The 22,010-nt window shown below is 39.1% G+C and overlaps 1 protein-coding gene, 1 long non-coding RNA gene and 1 pseudogene across 2 annotated transcripts; 1 reads left to right on the plus strand and 2 right to left on the minus strand.

Moving 5' to 3' along the window:
* On the minus strand, positions 1-1,818 carry LOC117562001. The gene is made up of 5 exons (XR_004571474.1): positions 1,729-1,818; positions 1,194-1,252; positions 969-1,116; positions 133-242; positions 1-35 (listed from the first exon to the last, which is right to left on the minus strand). It is a non-coding gene; the product is annotated as an uncharacterized LOC117562001 (long non-coding RNA).
* An 11,337-nt stretch (positions 1,819-13,155) lies between these two features.
* scpp1 (secretory calcium-binding phosphoprotein 1) lies at positions 13,156-16,412 on the minus strand. Its single transcript, XM_034239745.1, is given in 8 exon segments — positions 13,156-13,478; positions 13,543-13,857; positions 14,126-14,166; positions 14,418-14,465; positions 14,588-14,614; positions 15,535-15,582; positions 15,902-15,956; positions 16,276-16,412. Coding segments are annotated over 7 exon segments (669 nt in total). The 5' UTR covers position 15,956; positions 16,276-16,412; the 3' UTR covers positions 13,156-13,342.
* A 2,655-nt stretch (positions 16,413-19,067) lies between these two features.
* LOC117562008 lies at positions 19,068-21,403 on the plus strand (annotated as a pseudogene).
* The last annotated feature ends 607 nt before the right edge of the window (positions 21,404-22,010 follow it).

The following is a 22,010-nucleotide window of genomic DNA, read 5'->3' on the forward strand; positions in this document are numbered from 1 at the left end:
CGTTTCTGGAGAAACGTATTGGGGTCCTCGGATGGCTGAGAGCAACAAAGTAGAGACAAAAAGTAGAAAACAATTAAACCTCAAGGAATATCAAGTTTTATTTCAGTTTAACTGATACTGACTCAGACTCACCTCAAGAACATGGAATAGTGCCTCACTTGCTGACCCAAGCTTTTTGGGTGGGGCAGTTGGCGAAGGAAACATTGAGGGAAGTGCCTTCATCAAAGCAATCGCTTGTCCAGCTGAAAAACAACATGGATACATGATCAAATGCATTGTGCTTGTTTTTGTTAGGCAATTTGACTTTGACATTAAGTGTTGTGTAACTGAAAAGTAAGCACAAAAGCAAAAAAATAGTTCTGTGCAGAGCCCAAGGGAGTATAAGCTAATCATGGAAAAACTATGCTGTTGGTGAACGACAGTATCCCTGAAGCGACATGAATCTTAATGTCACCTTGGGAAATTGTACATAAACTGGTGCTACTTTTTTTTCAAAATTGGCCTGAATGTTGCGCTAAGACAGAGAGCGTGGGATCACCAAAATCAAACGGTTCTCCTAGGGATATTGAATGTGCACAGCGAAATGAAAGAGTGAAATAAAAACGATTGCAGTTATTGGATCAGCAAACTGAAAGTTTGGCTGGATAGTGGGGGGGCAGCGGTCGGGGTGAATTTATAATATCCCTGACACTTTCACTGCAGGGGATATAAAAAGCACTTGTCAGTTGCACAAGGGAAAGCAAAACAATAAGGGTCACCTGTATGCATGACATAAGGTAGTAGTGTTTAAACCCTCTAGTGACCACTACTACCTTATAACTACCATTTTGCCATAATTCAGTCATCAAAAAGGAGATCCTGTCCTATCAAAATAATGAAAATAAGCTAATACAATCATATCCCATGCGGCCATGAAATGGTCACCCCCAACCTATAAAACATCAGTGTTATCTATACATTATGCTTACATGTATCCAGACCCATTGGTGGCTTCAACGACTTGTTCCACACTCCAAAGAACAGCGCATTTTCGCAAAAGCTTTCCCATCTGGCTTTGATCTGGTCAGTGAAGTTCTTGTTGCCTGCCTCTAGAATTCGGCCCATCTCGTCCAAAACCTGAGTGTAAAAATCAATAGAACTTTGATACAGAGAAAACAGATGTTAGATGTCTAAATAATTAACAAGAGATTTACCTTTTAAGAGTGACACAGTTGTGTCATCAAATCTATCCATCTCACCATGAAGAAGCATTCTGTAATTTACAGGAAAAGACGGCCACTGTCATTTTAAAAGTCAACCCCAAAAAAAACACATTAAAAAGGCATCAGACACTAAATTGTAAAATTGCTGTGATTCACTATGAACTAGCTAGGTCGACGTTAGCTAGTCTACCACCACCCTTTGCGTTTTTAACTAACTGCTAGCTTTTAACATATACAATTACTGAATACCAAAAGAAAACGTATGATATTAACGTCGGCTAATGTTGTGTTCCTTACAGACAGTGTATTTATCTGAGAGTAGTTAACGTTAGCTAGCTTATTTTTTACATACCCCATTAGTGAGGTTAAGGTTAGCTAGCAACACGTGCTTCGTAGTTAGCTAGCTATCTTAGCTAATTCAGCTAACAGTTAACCAATGAATGTACTAATACTTAATCAATTGAAAGCACTAATATGTTACATATGCCTATTGACTTTTATTCCTACGTTCAGTTACTAACGTTACCTTAACTGCACTTCTTGGTCGCTGTCCTGCCTCTCTGGTGAAGGTGAACTGAACAACGTGTTACATTCCGCTGGCGCTTGGCTTGTGGTGCATCAGGTGATCCTCATGAAATAGGAAATTCCCCGTTTGCCATCATTTGGACACAAACAGCCATCCACTTGTAAACAATGAGGACTGAGGAGGATCTCTCGATGTAAATAATATAGTACTGGCATTCGTTGTTTACATCTTTTAGTGGATATTGTCATTGATCCAGCATCTGACAAACACATGGTAAGTAAAGTCACACATTTTCCGACTTTATGAGTGATGACAAACACCACATGGATGTACATTCAGGTTTTTCTTCTTTCAGGGCCAAAGCAGAGTAGGGGCGGGTCTTCGCATAATTAAATAATGCAGCAAGCGCCAAATTCGCACACACCTCTGAGAGCAATCGTTATAGTCGTCCACATCTGATGAAGTGTGTGAAAATTCAAGTCAAAGATATTGTGATATTTTTTTTGTTATCCATATCGCTCAGCCATACTTGGTGTGTTAAGCTGTTCATGTTTAAATGTGTAATGTGGCATGGATTGTTTGAACATGTGTGGTGTGATAAATGCACCATAATCTCAGAAATTAAGATATTGTTCTTTGTCCAGTATTGCTTATGCCATAGATCAGTGATTCTCAAACTTTTTTCAATAATGTACCCCCTTTGAAAAAAAAATGCAGCCATGTACCCCCTGATCAGCGCAAAAACAATTTGTTAGGGAAGAAATGCCTATATAAAGAGGTACGGTGCTGCACCATCTGTGTCTGATTTATTAAAACAACAACCTTGTAACTGAGAAACACTTAAATGCTACATTTCAAATGTTTACAATCCATCACTAAATTCATGGCAAACCAATTTTAACATCATGCAATAACACTAAGACGACATTAGTTGCATTGAACTGATCTTTTTAATAAGTTGTACTTACAATGTAGTGAAACATGGGCTTGTGCTTCACTGAGGATCTTTGTCATGCTGACAGGGAGGCCACTGCAGTTATTACACTTCGCGTTTTGAAATATGTGTAACTCTGTTAATATAAATGCTCAAACTTCCTTACTTTTCCTAAAATTGGTATTTATTTATTTTTTCAATTAACATAAAAATAAATCTCACGTACCCCCTGCAGTACTCCAACGTACCCCTAGGGGTCCGCGTACCCCCATTTGAGAACCACTGCCATAGATAATAAGAGACCAGATAACAGGGGAAAGAGACGTTGCTTGAAGGAAGAGGGAGGGGTACTGAGTAGCTGGCAGCCCCTCCCAACAGTGTCCTCACTGCTCAGGGACCCCCACCGTGTTACCAGTTCCAGGGCAGTAACAGAGTAGAGATTGCACACCTACCTCAAGAGTCAATGTCATGCATATTATCAGTTATTCTGGTCCATATCCTTTAGGAGAGTGTGTTATGATGATTATCAGTTCATTTTTTGATTATCATTAAAATAGATGTTAATTCTTGTTTGAATTGTGTCTTTTACTGTCTTTACCAGCTGGGAAAATAACTTATGTTAACCACAGAGCTGATGCTTGAAATTAATTTGTTTTCTTCTTGCCATACTAGTGCTTAAAATAAGGCTTTTTAGCCTTGAATTGGATGTTTTATAGACAGGTCCCTTGTTTCTAGTTAAACATAACTAAAATAAAGACAAAGTTGCTTATCAAGACAAGGCAAGTAACATTTACTTGAATTAAGTCAAAAAATCTTCCATAGAAAGCACTAGATAAGCTATTTAAACTCAAATCAAGACAAACTAGATTTAGAATCTAAATTTAAGATTATTACACTTGGTTAGATCTGCAGTTTTTGGAGTGCACAGAAGGACTCCCGAATAGGTGAATTGTGGTAAAGAAATAAAAAATAGAGAAAGTGCATCTCTGTCAGCTGAGCTTCTGTCAGTCAGAGGGTTAGGTAAAGGTTGAGATAGTTATCATGTGAGGAGAATTAACTAAAATACAATACATAGCAATGTTTGAACCAACCTTAGTCATGGGTTTGTTTTAAATACAAACGTTTACATATTCCTCACAAGCCACATTTTTAAGGATTGTTCAAGGCAATTCATTCCAGAATGTTCACTTAGTTCAAAGAAGCAACATGCATAGTAAGATAACAACTTTTTTTCACATTATTTGAAGTGAGAGGTTGTGTGTGAGAGTGCACACAATGTTATTGGTTGACGATAACTGGCCTCTGGTCTTAATTTAGCCAAAAGGGGCGTGTCCCGTACGGGACTTTGTTGTATGGAACGCCCTTTGCGCCACAATTCGCGCGTTTATTCGCGCGTAGTTTCTGCAGGAACAGAGAATGGTGATGGATGGAGCTGGGAAGAGAGAAGAATAAAGAAAACAGATCAACTTTATTATCGGATATTAAAAATTCAATTTCAAAACAAGTTGCGGCTCCTACAGTTTTCTAGTATGTAAAGATGATTTCACATGACCTATGCAAAATATCACACTCAATACATGTGTGTCTCTGGGGGGTGCATTGTGCCTTTGATGTATATAAATAATATACCATAACCAAATACTATTACGTACAGTGGAAATCAGGTTGCCAGAGCAGGTCAGTGTGCATGTTCCTCAACGTCTCAGCAGTTACAGGTGAGGTAAAGAAAATAAACACTTTAAATTAACAACACTTTGAATAATTATCTCTTCTAACAATTTTCTCTCAGTAAGCACACAACGACTGTCTTTCCAACAAACAGATTGACTCACTCTCACTGTCATCACAATGTCATGCAAAGCTCCCTGCCTGCCTTCGACTCTCCCTGAACTGCTTCTTTAGCACCCGGTGGAGGGCGCAGTAGGCTACTCTTCAAATGTTTCACGAAATACTTACCATCATGACTACTCTTACTGTTTAACATTTTGGTTTACTTCATGTAATAAAATAATAACTTCATGGTAAGGCTACTAAAAATGACAAGGCTAAGTAATGTAATGCTAACTAACTAATGCTCGCTACTCGTCGCTACTAGCTAGGTAGCTAACTTGACTATGTTCCATGCACAACATGTATATTACCTGATATGTCTGATCCAGCGACTCCTGGTCCTTTCATCAGACGGGAAGCGATATAACGAGCAAGTGGTATGATCACTTTTGTGATTACAACCTGGTACAAAGCACACAGGCATCTTGTAAAAGTGAACCAACCACTTGGAGCATTATCGCCTGTGACATCACTTACGTGACCCAGAATGGGATTTGTAGTCTTTGTAGTCGCGTATTTTTCATAGTCTTATATTTCAACAGTTTTACGACAAAATTTGACTTTTTTGACATGGAAATGATTGTTTAAGATTGACAAACATCATATGTGTAGTTCGTGGCACAATTCAAACGGGATCAAAAGATACGTTTTCTCTCTCCATTGAATTCAATGTATAATTTTTCGCTTCCGGGGCCCCATAGACCGGAAATAGATGGGCGTGACTTCGCCTCTCTATGCAATAGACTTGTTTGAGACGCGTTGCGGCTCGCCTCGAAAGTAGACGAGAATAGCCGATCGCAGCCGGGGGAGGTCTCAAAAAGCTCGCCTGAAGTCGGACAGCTCGGAGTCGGCTTCGTCTTCTTCTTTTTCTTCTCTCGGTTTTTTGGCGGATTGCAAACAACTTGAAGGTGCATACCGCCACCTCCGGAGTCGGCTTGACTCGGTTTGCATTTATAAAGAATGCACACATGTGTTTAATCGTTAATGTCAGATATGTACGAAGTAAATACATTTGTTCCTGCTCAAGTTTAGATTCAACTTTATTGTTATTGCACATATTAGCTCTGCTCAGCTCTGTGTTTGTGTCTGTCCGACACCGGCATTTGTTTTCAAATGACCATGAACAGTAATTTACACACATCTGGCTAACTCCATAGGTAGCCTATATGCGGGTGTTCCCAAAATAAATTAGTTTAATCTTAATCTCGATGTAGTGCTAAATGCTGTTGGACGTGCACTGGAACGAACGTCACTATCATATCTTCTGAAAACAAATGCCAGTGTCACACACACACACACACACACACACACACACACACACACACACACACACACACACCACACACACACACACACACACACACACACACACACACACAGCTCCTTCATAATGCGCCTTCACCTCGTTTTTCCATCACTGGATTATCCGTAAATCATACAAACAAAACCAAAACATTGATTTATCTGTTTTCCCGTTTTGGTTTAAAAACTGAATAACGTCGGTTTTTTGGTTTTCCGTTTTTCCGAAAAATCAAAAAACGACACCGGTTATTTTTTAAACGTTGTTAATATGTTTTGGATGCATATTGTTCTATTATTTGTTCAGGCTGTTACATACAATTAGCCTCTGTTGCTACCTGCTGGTGAGTAAATATTAAAATCAGTTAAAATTGACAACCGGTCCGCGACTTTTTTTAAATGTATCTGCCTGTCCTTGGCACAATAAAGGGATGGGAACCTGATCTAACCAACTGAGCTAACCGGCCACGTTTGTATTTTAAAAAAGGAAATTCAATCATATTTTAAACAATCCGATACACGCTGTCCTCTGAAATGGACAAGGGGGCCCAGGTGCCATCTACAAAGTCAAACGTCGAAACGACCTTCAACAAAAATATGTCATCAAGTAACAAGATGACTTCCCCTTTTGTAGTGCTATCAAATTCGCTCCACACATTAAAGGTGGGGTAGGTAATTTTGAGAAACCGGCTCGAGATACACTTTTTGTTATATTCCATGGAATGCTCTTAACATCCCGATAGCAATGAATATCTTAAGTGCTTTGACAAAAAATCCATACAAAAATTCATTTGTGGAAGCCGTAGTACTGTAAAAAGCACGACCAATCATTTTAGCCGGCCCGGCTAAAATAACTGGATGGTCTACCTGCCTGTCAGCCTTCCATCTGTGCACAAACTTATCTCGTGCCCTCATTGGTCATGTGCACGTTCGTGTGTGTTGGAGGAGGGGCTCTGTAAGGAAGTGGCAGATTTTTTTCCGGTTGTGTATTTTCAAATTCTAGTGCATGGATGTATAATAAGAACTGGATACAGTGTGGGAGGCGGGGCCTCATTCATTCCTATGAGAGCTGCTCATTAGCGCATGATGATAAAATGGCCCAACTTTTGAGAGAGTGAAACGTTACAGATTACCCAGCATGCCTGAGAAGTACCCGTATGTGCACTCATAGAGCATGCGCAACTTTAACCAAAATGCTCGTTCACATCAAGCACGTCAATTTGCGTACACGTAATAGCACCGCGCGTTCATGACAGCATGGTAATGGAATGTTGTTATCATGGATTTGATATGAACGAGGCGGCAGTTAGCGGCTAGCTAGTAATGATGCTAATGTACACATCAATCGTTATGTACTTATATTACGCTGTAACAGGATCTAGTGATATCCAACAGAGCTTCATTTAGCATTAAATTAGTATTGCACTGTATATATATATATGTATATACAGTGCAATAAGCTTCTTAGTGCAATACGAAGCTACAGGGACGTTAATAATGTCGGTAATATTAACTTTATTTAATACAACATTTACGGTACAAGATTTAATCATACAGCCCATGTATGATAATGAATTACAGCAAACATGTGCAATATATCCATTATTACAGCTCCGTGGGATGGCAGTAAGACGATATGGGTCCGTTCTTATTGTGCATCCATGGGTAAAGATAAACGCAACTCACATTGGTTTCTCATACAGCATCTCTGTAAACTACGTGTATTCACTGAATTTCACTCTCTGCCTTTAACGGCTCGTTGTAGCTCCAATAGCTCCAGCCCCACCCTCCCTGTGAGCACAGTGTGCTCTGATTGGTCGGGACACGTAACATGAACGTGCCGGGCGGCGCGGTCCCGTGGGTTAGATGCGTGTTCATAATGCAGAGGGAAATAACTCAGAATAACGTTATTAGCTAATTTTTACAACTTGAGGAACGAATGTTTTTAATAAGGGCTATACAAGTGTTCATACTGGGTAGTTTATTTAGTTTAAAAAAAAAATTATCCAACGAGTTACAGACCACTCTTTCCCCATGTAAGTCAATGGAGAGGCGAAGTCACGCCCATCTACTTCCGGACCATGGGACCCCGGAAGCGAAAAATTTACATTGAATTCAATGGAGAGAGAACACGTATCTTTTGATCCCGTTTGAATTGTGCCACGAACTACACATATGATGTTTGTCAATCTTAAACAATCATTTCCATGTCAAAAAAGTCACATTTTGTCGTAAAACTGCTGAAATATAAGACTATGAAAAATACGCTACTACAAAGACTACAAATCCCAAATCCCATTCTGGGTCGCGTAAGTGATGTCACAGGCATGCTCGGTGATTTATAATAAGACTCGTAATTAAAGCGAAGAAGAAGAAGATCTCATAACTGATTTATTCCCTCCAATAAATTATAGATCGCTAAAAATAAATTCACTTTTACAAGATGCCTGTGTGCTTTGTACCAGGTTGTAGTCATAAAAGTGATCATACCACTTGCTCCTTCTATCGATTCCCGTCTGATGAAAGGACCAGGAGTCGCTGGATCAGACATATCAGGTAATATCATAGGTAATATACATGTTGTGCATGGAACATAGTCAAGTTAGCTACCTAGCTAGTAGCGACGAGTAGCGAGCACGTTAGTTAGCATTACATTACTTAGCCTTGTCATTTTTAGTAGCCTTACCATGAAGTTATTATTTTATTACATGAAGTAAACCAAAATGTTAAACAGTAACCAAACATGATGGTAAGTATTTCGTGAAACATTTGAAGAGTAGCCTACTGCGCCCTCCACCGGGTGCTAAGGAAGCAGTTCAGGGAGAGTCGAAGGCAGGCAGGGAGCTTTGCATGACATTCTTCTGGACGTGTTTCATTGTGATGACAATCTGTTTGTTGGAAAGACAGTCGTTGTGTGCTTATTGAGAGAAAATTGTTAGAAGAGATAATTATTCAAAGTGTTGTTACTTTAAAGTGTTGTTACTGACCTTTTTCTCTTTTATTTTCATTACCTCACCTGTAACTGCTGAGACGTTGAGGAACATGCACACTGACCTGCTCTGGCAACCTGATTTCCACTGTACGTAATAGTATTTGGTTATGGTATATTATTTATATACATCAAAGGCACAATGCACCCCCCAGAGACACACATGTATTGAGTGTGATATTTTGCATAGGTCATGTGAAATCATCTTTACATACTAGAAAACTGTAGGAGCGGCAACTTGTTTTGAAATTGAATTTTTAATATCCGATAATAAAGTTGATCCGTTTTCTTTATTCTTCTCTCTTCCCAGCTCCATCACCGTTCTCTGTTCCTGCAGGTCCTGCTTGCTAATCAATGCTCATATTTTTTGACACAATTACAAATAAAGTCATTGTATTGTATGACATGAAGTTGTGCTTCATTCGGAGTCAATAATAAATTCATTCTGCCTTCAACTGCGCAATGATTGTGGACTGCACCGACATCCATGTAGCTGCCCCCCAGTAAGATGAACCAAGCAAAGAGGGTCCCCATCATGCCCAAGGACATCCAGCTGTCCCGCCGCATCCGCGGAGAGAGGGCTTAGACTGACCTGAGACCAGCACACCCAAACACAACAGCTCTTTTAAGAGCCACATACATTTTCAAAGAGTTGCAATCCTACGTTATTATAATGATTAAACTGGTTCATGTATCACTTAGTTTACTGAACCGTGATGAATGAAAGAAATTAGTGAGGTAGTGGTTTACTGAAGTTACAAAGACATTAATATATGAGTAACAGGTCAGTGTAAACACAAGCTTCTGTCAATTATGGATCATTCAAACTATTTATATAAAAATATGTAATAAAGTTCTAAAACAAGTATTCGGTATATTCCTTGATAGCTTTTGGAGAAGGTTGTTTTTAAGTTTACTAAAATCTATCGTTTCAACTGTTTCACTTTATAAAAAGGGAACAGGTGAGTAGAGCATCATTGAGTTTCTTATTCTGTCAGTAAATTATCCAAATGAATGTTTTTCATTATTTTAGTCAACCCTAAACAAATTGATTGTACCTTTTAATGATGACCTTACATGGTCGGCAAAGTTAAATTAACTTCAGAAAATTAAATCTGTTCTGAGAAAAAACTAATAAATGTTTAAAGATAGGAACTTGCCATCCCACTGAAAAACAGTCCGTAGAGATTTAAAGGCGTAGTTGTAGTTCAGTCCAACGTTTCATTTGGATTCATTTGACAACAGTCAACTATTTTCATAAAGAATATATATATTTTTCAAAGTCAACTTTATTGTCAATCTTACTCAGTTTGAGATCAAAAAGACGTTTAAATACAATTATACAATTTACAGATATGTATACAAATATATATATCCTATATACATCATCATGTATAATGATGGTGTATGATGTAGAAGGAAGTGTGGTAGATAACAAGTAAATATAGAGTTACATACAGATCCATGTTACAGCAAAAGATGGAATAACTAAGAAGCAATGTAATGAAGCACGCAGTATAATAATAATTACATGCAACAATTAAATAACTGCTCAGCATCTCCACCACAATCCCAATCTGCTGTGTCCTGTTTTCCTCCCCTCTGCATAACACCCCATCACACATACGAAACACAACGCAGAGTCCGAGGGTGTTAAGAGTATGTTTATTGAAATGTCCTCCTCTCTACTGGCCACACAGGGAGCATATGCTGGGTGTAGAATTGTTCCAGGAGGAGGAGATTTCCATGCCATGCAGGGTCTTTGGGGATGGGGATGATGATCGCCTCCTTCGTGGTCCACACAACAAAGTAGCAGAGACTCCGGTCTGTGATGTGCAGCTGCCCTTGGACCTGGTGCCAGTATGGGTGATTCTCCTTGAGAATATATGACCCACCCTCCGCACGGAGACAGAAGGATGGTAACTGGACTGCCTCCGTGATGGTCATGTTCCTCTGGCTGTGTGGACACTTCACCTCCAGCAGGGCCGATGGCTGCACAAGTCCATCGGGTGATGCTCCCAGAACACCCGACTCACTCACAAAGAGACCAGACTCGATTCGAACACTGTCACTTGATAGGCCTCCACAAAAGCCTTCACCCCTTCGGCCTCGTTTACAACCCCCCCAGTTGACAGTTGGCGATGTCTCTGGCCAGTGGGTTGTATGTCTCCTCTCGCTGATGGTAAAGTTGAGACACCGGCTGGACTACTTTGGAAGTGCCAGGCTTCCTCCACTGGCACTCAACATCTATGGAGCTGATCTGCCACATGGCAAATATTGCCAATGCTGCAGCGTGGCTGCATTTGTACATCTCCTGTGCACAATCACAGACAGCGCTCTGCATCGCGCCATCGTCTCCCATGCAGATCTGTAAAAATAAAGTAAGTACCATTTGTTAGCATGCTATAATAGATTGAATGAGCAATAATACAAGGATGGTCCGGATCTGGGGGTGGGAGGGTTTATTTTCCCATAGTTTTGTCCTCTTGTCTGTTGTTATTGTTTGTTTTTCTGTATTTTTTTGTAATTTGTGCTGTATTGGTTGTGATTGTACATTGGATTTTTCTAAATGTGTATGAATACGTTTTTGAAAAACATTTGATCAACAATAAAAAGGATTTGGTCAGGATCTAGGACTCAGGTGTAGTTTATTAATTAATCAATGCTCTCTACATTAGGAAAAACACATACCGGTGTACCAGAGGGAGTCAACACACAGCTGTGACTAGATACCCAAAATCCTTGAATCGACACACAGCAAATAAACTCAAATGACACAACGAGAAAAAGGAGATCACACATACAGTATAGTCGATATAAAACTGGGCCGCTTCAATCTGAAGAGCAACTAAAAACAAAACACGGGAGTGTACCTTGTTCTTGTGAACACTAATGTTATCCACAGCATACACAGAGACCACGAAGTTCTTAAGGAGAAAACTAGTTGCTAAAAACAAAACACGTTAGTGTACCTTGTTAGCTAATGTTAGGCTAGCTGACATTAACGTTACACATTGCCACTCATATTACTCACCTGAAACCTTGTAAAGCCGGTCCCGCATGCTGGCTCTTACAGAACCGAACTAACTCCCCTTTCATATAGGTACAGCTCTCAACGTGCCCAGACTTGTAGTGATTTTTCACCTCGTAAAATACTTTTATTCTCATTCTGAAAGAATGTGGTGAAATGTGCTAACGTGACGGCCATCTTTATGTTGGTGACGCGTATTGTGCGAGACGAGAGACCTGTAGTTCACTTGAGCGGTTTCACACGAAAAAAATGTGTACTTCACAGTTTTACGACACATTTTTATTTTTTTTGACTTGCAAAATGTTCTTTTAAATGACAAACATCATATGTGTCATTCGTTGGCACAATTCAAACGGGATCAAAAGATACCTTTCTCTCTCCATTGACTGTCAATGTATAATTTTTCCGCTTCCGGGGTCCCATGGAGGCTTTCGGGAAGGGGAGGGACTTCGCCTCTCTATGGGAAAAGTGTTCCGGGCCTGGCAACCACACGGAAGTGTAGTACCGCCGTTTGGCCAGCACGAATATTTTCATCTGAGTCCGGCGCACTTACTGGGGGCTTGACTCGAGCTGGTTTCTCCAAAATTACCTACCCCACCATTAATGGTCTCTCGTTGGTTAAAGTCACAGTTTATGGTTAAAATACACAAATCTAGCTTAATTTTGGTGATACAGGAAAGTACCAAAATCACTTTACAATGGTCTACTACTGGTTATATTTCATAACACCTTGAAGAAATATGTTTTGTTGTCTTCTTTACAAGACTCCTGGAATCTTTTCTCTATATGGCTGGCCAGTGTCTAAACAAAATCTGGACAATATGGCAACTTACTGAGTCCTTACCTTCGTTTTCCATTGCTTTTCTCACCAGTAAATGGAAAGAGACAGATTTTTTTTTTTGTTGCTTTTTACCTTACTGAACTGTCAAGTGCGTTAAGCACTTATGAACAAATGTAAAATAAAAAAATTACTTTAAGTATAGCTGATGACAAAACATGTATGTGTGACAAACCCTGGGCCCCTGCCATAATTAACCAATCTTTAGACCCTCTAAACCAGAGAGAGAGATAGTGTGAAGTTTAATATACTACACTGTATACTACACTCTGAATGATTATACAAAAATGTCCCGCAACCAATACCCATGGTTACTTATATGTTTATTATTATCAAAACAAAAGTAAATGCTTAATCTTAATCACAGTAATAATACACACCACACACACACACACACCACACACACACACACACCACACACACACACATACACACACACATACACACACACACACACACACACACACACACACACACACACACCACACACACACACACAAACACACACACACACCACCACACCCACACACATAAATCAGCTGCAGGTAACATTATATTGCCAAAATTAACATTCTAAAGCGATGGGCAAGATTTAAATGTATCAGTCTGAAGTCTTCAGGCCAGGCCATTCAATTGTGCAGTAGTTCATAGTGGTTAAAACAAAAAGCTGCACAAGAGCATCTCCTCATCTCCTTAATGTAGCTCCCTTTCAGCCTCCTCTGGCATCATTAGATTGTCCACTGAGTACTGAGCATCGTCTCCTATCCTGGAAGAATACTCACAGCTTTGAGTTCCCTTCACCACAGTCTGGGGCTTTGATTTGCTGCAGCTCATCGCTTGTCACTAGCATTACTGTCCTCCAAGCTCTTGCTTTCCTCGCTTGCTGCTGTCACTCTCCTCACTGGTCTCGTTGGTCTGGGTCGCTTTCACTGCTGGTGCTTTCACTGCTGGTGCTCTCACTGCTGGTGCTCTCACTACTGGTGCTTTCACTGCTGGTTGCTCTCACTGCTGGTGCTCTCACTGCTGGTGCTTTCACTGCTGGTGCTCTCACTGCTGGTGCTCTCACTTGCTGCTTTCGGCTGTTTGTGCTGGTGGAGGTAAGAGTGGGCTGTTTCTCAGTCAGGTGGTCTGGTTGAGCCCTGATCCCATCCTGCTGTTGTCCTCTGCAATCAGGTCTTTGATGACACTTGCGAACTGTTGACCCAACTCTGATGCAGAGAAAAAGCAGAGCATAGTGGTTATTCACTTTTTATCTTTTAGTTAAATATGGAAATGTAAATAAAAAAACTCATTTTTGATCCACCTTTCGAATATTCTCCTCGCTGCCCATGCCTATCATCTCTGGTTTCAATCAATAAGATCAATCTGTGGAAATGCAGTGAATAGGATGAGCTTAGAAGAGTCCAGCATTAGGCCTGCGTCACATTAACAATTGGCAACATACTAGATTTGACAAAATACTTGATTTGGTCTTACCGCAACATCCTCATCTGATTGGTGTTACTCTCCTCTGAAGTCCTGCTTGTGGGAAAGGAAAATAATTATAGAAATATATTCTACATTTTATTTCCACAGATCAGTACAGTATTTCTTAATTTGGTTGTGCTTACTGGGCTTCTCTGCACTAAAGATACTACTAGAGTCTGTGCTATAAACATCCTCAACTCTTAAAATAAGATGAATTTGAGGTTATGAAACAACCAGGAACATGCTTAATGTAATTTAGTTTACGAATGACAATAATGTTAAAAGTGATGATCCAACCCACCTTGTCCTCTGATGTGGATTCTGATGATTCTGACTCTGAGCTCTGACTCTGAAAATATGAAAAGGATAATTCAGACATTTATACAGAACATCCTTCATTTAATTATATCAAAAGATTCAATGTTTCCCTCTTAGGGTCATGCATAATATTGACAAATCCAACTAACTTACGTGAATAGAGTTACTTTCTTCAGAGCTCTGCAACAGAAAAAGGAATACATATCAGTTAAGGTTTAGATCAGCAATGAAAAGTGATGCAAAACTCAATCTGCATCAGAAAATAATAATGTCCTCCTTACTGGGATAAATGTGTGCATTACACCCAAACCATACACTGTGTATCCCCCTACGTGGCACCCGCTCTGGGACATGCTACCGCAGCCTCCCGGGTAGAACCAACAGGACTACGTACAGCTTCTTCCCTTCAGCAGTCAGACTGCTGACAATGAACCCAACGCTGTCCCATACTGCCTAGTTGTTGTTGTCGTGTGTTGTGCTGAAGCGCAATTATCCTTGTACATTACTGTTTTATATACAGTACTGTATTCACTGTATTTATTATTATCTGTGTATTTATTCTTATTTATACATTTCCCATCTATTACCTTTATTTTTGTATCATTTATTTTGTACATACTTCTGATAATTGTGTATAACTGACTGTTTTGCACCCTGGTTAGACCCTCCTTAATTTTAATTTTGTTACACTGTGCTTGCATTTTGTAATGACAATAAAGTAATGCAATCTAATTACTTGAAGCTCTGAGGTGTCATTTTCTGAAGATTGTGAAACTGACAAACTTTCAGTCTGTGAAAGAGAAACAAAGTAAGCATATATCGCAATATATTTAATTATACCTTACAACTGCAACAGAAACAATCATCACATTCAAGCTATGGCTGCAGACACATAGTATAGTAAACAAAGCTGTCTGGAATGGGAATTGTCTTGAGATCTTTGAGCAACCACACCTATTGTTGGGTTTTCTGCTTACTATGACGGAGGAGCCATGGTGCCTGCAGTCAATGATTTATGTTTAAACAATGTTGAGTTCCTATGCTGAAACCCAAAGAGTCAAATATGATATTAGGAAAGTGCGATTCAGAAAAGCACTCACCGAGTTTGAGTCAAGCGAATTTGATTCCGAAATGGCACTGAAAAAAATCTGTTGGAGAGAAATAACAGGTCAGTTGATAGTCAAAGATAAATGTGTGTTTTAACTCTCTAATATGTTTTCTTGAATGACTGAGCCTTCCTGCTCTGCTGTTATTTAGTTATAGTTATTATATAATATACGTATTCTTACTGCGGGCTGAAATGCAACACTTAAGTGTTATAAAGTAAACTCTCTAATTTGTTTGCCATAGGTATATTATGCATATTCCTTAGTAGAACAAAGAATATATTATGTGCAAAATGTGCATTGAATTGTATATTGTTTTCATCAAAAAGTACGTCTTACACTAATTGTATTATTTACTTACTGGGTTGGCAAAAACGGCTCCAATCAGGCAAAACATTACTACGGTACCCCTCATTCTGTAACAGACATACAGTATGTGATTAATATTATTACACATTTGATTCAATTACATTTGAAATACTTCTTCTTTGTATGTTTCCCAAAAGGAAATTTGGGGCAAGTAAAAAACCCAAATTCACAAAAAGGAAACATTAATAAATAATCAATAAACAATGAATCCATACTCTAAAATAATATATATATATAAATAATACAAATTAAAGCAATGGCAGTTTTAAATAATGTTAACCCATCGTAATACATCAGCAACATAAACCTGTAGTTGTATTGCCAGCAAGAAAAAACAGTTATAAAGTATAATATGTGAAAGTGTACCTCTTTGTTTGTTAGTTGCAGAGCTGCTGAGAGAAATGTTGTCAGTGGTCCTTGTTCAGTGTGTGAAGCAGCAAACAGGAGAACCCAGAGCCTTTTCTGAGCTGGAGAGCTGGTGGTTGAGGCAGTAAAAGCACAATGTTTGGATATGCTGAAGGAAACTCCAAGGATCACTCTATATAAGTAATTAAAACGATTGCATCACTTCCTCCCGGATATCTCCTTTCCACACATGAAGGTGTATTTGTTCCGGTGAAAAAAAACATCCACACACACTGGCAAGATAGTGGTTGCACATACACACCGCAAATACACGCACACGCAGTTATTGCATTCAGTCACTACAAGTTCTCCACCCCCTCTGAAGTTGTTAGTAAAATATAGTTCAGCGCACTAAAACATAGGTTTGTGGCCTGTTGAGAAAACAAACTCACCCACTCAGAGAGGAAAGGAGGGCCAGATGGGGTCATGCTTGTTTCCGGTGAGGTGGATGTTTTTCTCTCCTTATACTATCTAGTCTACAATTAGTTATGTTGGGGAATATTTTCCAAGGCCCATAACTTTGACCCAGTTTATCAGTTCAACTTCCTGACTGAGCACACGCACCTCGTAACCTTGGCTGCTGTGCTCTCAGTGTTCTGTCTCCCTGTTCCTGCCTGTTGGCGTCAGCTGATAGACCTGTTATGATTCTATGTTCCTGCCTGTTGACGTCAGCTGACAGAGGTGTTATGATTTTATCTTGTTATGCAGCATGTTGATGATGCTCTCGGAACTAGCTAAATACATGGGTCTGGGGTAGAGTTCTTCAGAATTGACGTGGCAACTCTACCGTGCAGTCAGATCGTGGCTGCTGTGACTTGTGATGTGAATTCTCCGGCCGAAGCTCCAAATAAACCATCAGTGTTTGACATCAAAGCTCCTACTCTACCGTGTCTCTTTCCTGAGTCGGTGACTCCCACTGCATTGCTACACAGAAGTTTCCTCCACAAGTTATATTATTTCTTATTATATTTGTACAGCTTGATTAGTATTTTCACCTTAACCACATGAGGAATGACTTGAAGGATTGAAAAAAACCAAATACACGTTTTGTAAACCATTCTCTTACACTATTGTATCTGTTTTATTTGTTCTATATATACAGTATATGTTGCACTGTTGGAGGAGCCTGTAACCTAAGTTTATGTAGCTGTAGCTAATGTGCAAAAGACAATAAAGGCTTGAAACTTGAATTGTCCTCACCGTTATATGATGTTTTTGGATAAACCTCGTTCTTGGAAATAGGGCATGTACAGTAGAAAGGCTAAATAAAGATTTCTATATTTCCTCCCTGAGGCTCATAATTGTTTCCTGGATCTCCATATATGGTGAGGCGGCCTTAAATATGATTAAAGAATTCCTTGTTTAACCTCATTTAGGATTTCAACCGTGCAAACGAAACATGTAATTAGACTGGATGTTCAGCAGTCTGGAGCTGTTTGCCAGAAACCACAGCTACCAGTTGTTGTAAAGTCCTGCTTTAGAAAAAAGGGAGGAGTGAGTAGAGGACGACTGATGCTCGTTGTGGCAGTCAACAGTGTCTGCCCAAAGGTTACTCAAGTATTTATAAAATATTGATGCATTCAGCCAGACATCTGATGCGTTTAGGTTATCGCTTGCAACTGGAGATTTACACCAAGAAAGACTACTAATAGAGCAGTGGTATTTACAGCTGATCCTTAAGGGACAAGTGATGCAGGTTTGAGTTGTTTCCTGTTTTTTATTGAGCACCATCTTGGTCAACTAAAGTTAGTTAGTGCACTGTAATGAAAGTATTAAGTCTTGATCTCAGCTATGGGCAGTCTGAAAATGTATCGTACTTGATTACAATATATAGAGACTGTACTTGACCATTATCATTTTATGCCTAACCCATTACTTTTCAGTGTCAAGTATTAAGCAGTGGCTGACAACAAATCTCACCTCAAGGTCCATTTTATTAACTTTTCTGAAATCAGAAAATCTATATTTTCATTACAAATCTAACTCAACATAAAAATTATCTGTCAATTAATACTACTGAATTATTATTAGAAGATTTGAAAAAGTCTTGCAATAGTGAACATAACTACAACTCATTCTGTGCATAGCAGCGACATCTAGTGGCTAAAATAATTTGTTGGTTTGGTTTTATTCTGTCATCAACAAGCTACCGAAACAACTTCAGTCAAATATTCACTAAACACAACATCATTCCAACTTGAGAGATAGACATTACATTCAAAAATTGCAGACATCACTGATAAGGAAAACAGCACTAAAGCAAGAGTTAAAATTACATTACTCATTTTATTTTTCTATATTATCCTTTGTGTGATTTAACAATGTGTCTACATATCATAAGCTTATCCTCAACAACACACTTTAATCTTATTATATAGTCAGATTTCATTTTTTGTGGTTATTGTTTTGTATACATTCTAATAAAAAATAGTCAAGAAAAATTAAAGACTAAAGGAAGTGTATATAGGATATGTTGCCCTCCCTCTTTCTGAATCTCTATAGCCCAAAGACCCTCCCAAAGTAAAAAAAGTGTTGGCACCCTAAGCCCAGAAAACTGTGTGTATGTTGTGTGTGTGTCTGTGTGTGTGTGGTGTGTGTGTGTGTGTGTGTGTGTGTGTGTGTGTGTGTGTGTGTGTGGTGTTGTGTGTGTGTTGTGTGTGTGTGGTGTGTGTGTGTGGTGTGTGTGTGTGTGTGTGTGTGCAGCTTGCCAGTTTATGTAGACAGTGTGAGCGCTGTTTCTAATACAAAAGGACACCTTCACAGGTTCAACACAGACGAGGATTCTCATTTCTCTTGTTACCGCCAGCCTCAGGTAAAATCCAAATAACTAAAATCTTCCATTGATTTGTATGTATATTAGTTAATGATCAAATCTAGATGTGTAACAAAATGCTGCTGTTTACCAACTTTGTGTTTTTCATTAAGCATGCCTTGTTTTATACTGGAGATTTTGTATGATAGCCTTTACTTATATTGAACTTAACTTTGTGTAATGGGAAGCCCTATTTAATTGTATGTAAAGAGATAGTGACTAGATGTATACTAATAAGCTGTGTATAATAAAGAAACATTAAAATTAAGCACTCTTACGGTTGTATATAACCTATACCTTAAGTGTTGTAAATATTAAAGTTCTCATGAAAAAATCCTTAAATGATCAAATGTTTTAAATATAATAATGTTATATATATATTTAAGAATATGATTTAAAATATAAAATGAACGCTGATGTGTTTCTTTTTTAACATTACTTTATTATTGTTAATATTAAATAAAATAGTTTGATTTACCACTTTGGGTGGATTTTCATACATACACCCCCCCTGTCTGCACCTATTTGGTGTTTAGTGGGCCGAGCCAGAGAGCCATTGTTCTCCTGGACAGGCCCATAGTGTCTGTTTTGTTTCCATCCAGAGAGACAAAAAGTGTGTGGACTAAGTCAACTTTTTTCCAGTCTGGTAGTTTCTGATGTTTACTTTAGCTCTGAATGTGACTTTTGAGAGAGAGGCGCATCTCAGGCCTGTAACCTTGACAACAGTGGAGGCCATTCCCGCAACTCTGCTCATCATGAAAGTGTTGTCAGGACACACATTCACTCATTAATTTTAACTTTGAGAGATTTGCCAAGTTCTTGTCTTTGTTTTTGACCGTATAGGAGTCAGATTATATTGTATTGGTGTTCATAATGTGCTCTGTTTAGGCAGTATTGAGGTTTCACTCGGCAAACACCCAGTAATGTTAATGAATATATATAAATAAATGTTGTCTCGATATTTGTCCAATTTATAAACTACTCTTTTCATTGTTTCAGGTATGAGGGCCTGCTTAGTATTCCTTTGCTTACTGTCAGCAACATTTGCTCTGTCTGTGAGATATCTTTCTTACTTATACTGAAAAATGGAGGGGGTTTGTTGTTATTTGGAGTTTTGACCTTAACTGAATGAATGTTCATAATCAACTATCCCCATAACATATAGGTCAAAAGTAAACATCATGGAAAACATCATGGATTGCATAAGACTTCACATAAAACAAAAGAAAAGGTAGAGCAGGCATCTTAACTAATTTCTCAAAATTATATTTTAAACATAACATGATTCCTTGTTGTAAAATGTATATTGTCTTTCCTCAAAAATAAGGACATTGTCGCAGAGGAGGCCAACGAGCCGCAGATCTTACCAACTTTAGTCACATTTGAGGCCAGCAGCCAGGAGCAAGACGATGAGGAACTGAGCTCTCAAGACAATGCTAATGCTAATGCTAGCAAGCAGGAGGAAGAGTTTGAGGTGACTGAAAAGAGCGATAAACCTACAGCAGTCCTGCTTAGTGAAGAGGAGTTGGTGGACCTCCTGAAGAAAGAAGCAGAAGAAGAGCAGGAAGCTGAAGAAAGAGTGCTAGAGGAAGATGAAGATGAGATGGACAAAGGCAAGGAGGAGTCTGATGAGACTGTGGAGACCATTGAGGAGGATGAGGGACAGGAGGAAGAGGACAAACTAGAGATGGAAGAAAAAGAAGTAAACAAAGAGATTGTTGGAGATCCAGAAATGCTGGAGAAAGAAGAAAAAGAGTGGAAAAGTCTGGCGAAATAGTAACAGACGGAAAGACGTTGCTGGAGGAAACAGATGGTAGCACCGAGTCAGAGATCCCTGTTGATCTTGACTACGCTGCTGATAGTGGCATCTTACCTCTACAGATTCTATCTGCTCAAATAAAACCCCACACTCATGACATCCAGCCTCCTTCAAAAGAAGACATCAAAGAGAAGGAAACCAGTGACAAAACACTGCCCACCATTGCAGATGAAGAAGATGTCCAAAACACTCAAGCAGTGGACCCTGAAGAACCAAAGAGCAATACAGAGTTTGAATCAGAGTCCCGACTGGCAGGAAAGGAAGAGGAGGAAAAGCAAGAATGACAGTGGAAGCAACACCAAGGGAAAGACAGGAAGCAGAAGAAGAGAACAAGCGTGCGAGGAAGCACTCTCCAGAGTGAGGAAACACAGTCTGGACAGGAACAGAGCCAACAAGATCCTCAGCCGTCTGAAGCCAGCAGCATTGACAATACAGTTCAAAAGGCAAAGAGGAGAAGGGCAGGAAAATGGGTAATGCATCATCTGTACAGTTTATTTCTTTATAATTAATATGTTTTAATGGGTCACAAAATGTGAATGTGGTCACACATAGTGGCAAAGTGATCCCCCCACAATGCAGTTCCCCTTACCTCCATAGCGCTTTTTAGCATTCAATTGATGTGTTGGTCCCACTGGTGTTCATTGAGCAGCTGAAGTTAGGAGAATATTTGATTTACAGATACTGGATGGTCAGAAACACGACTCCAATGTTGCTCAAATTGTCACAGTTTCCCACAGAAGGCATTTTGACTTAGGAAAAGCACAGGTGTAAACAATAAGGGATGGCTGAATTCCATTTAACTTTATTTGAGGTTCCTGTTATTGTGCATGCTGTGAGAACAAGTCACTTAAGGCAAAGGTTATAGTTTAACCTGACATGCTTTGAGATATAAACACCAGTCAGAGTTTGACTAGAAAAAATACAATCAACAGGAAACACGATGTCAAGCAAACAAGAGACTACATTCAACTCATAAAACTGTTAAATTTTCTCAGTAACATCTACTATGAAACTTTTTATATTGAGCTGGAATTAGTAAATGTCAGAGTATTATTTACATGTTTT

Source organism: Gymnodraco acuticeps, unplaced genomic scaffold, assembly GCF_902827175.1.
Source record: "Gymnodraco acuticeps unplaced genomic scaffold, fGymAcu1.1, whole genome shotgun sequence".
Classification (NCBI taxonomy): Eukaryota; Metazoa; Chordata; class Actinopteri; order Perciformes; family Bathydraconidae; genus Gymnodraco; species Gymnodraco acuticeps.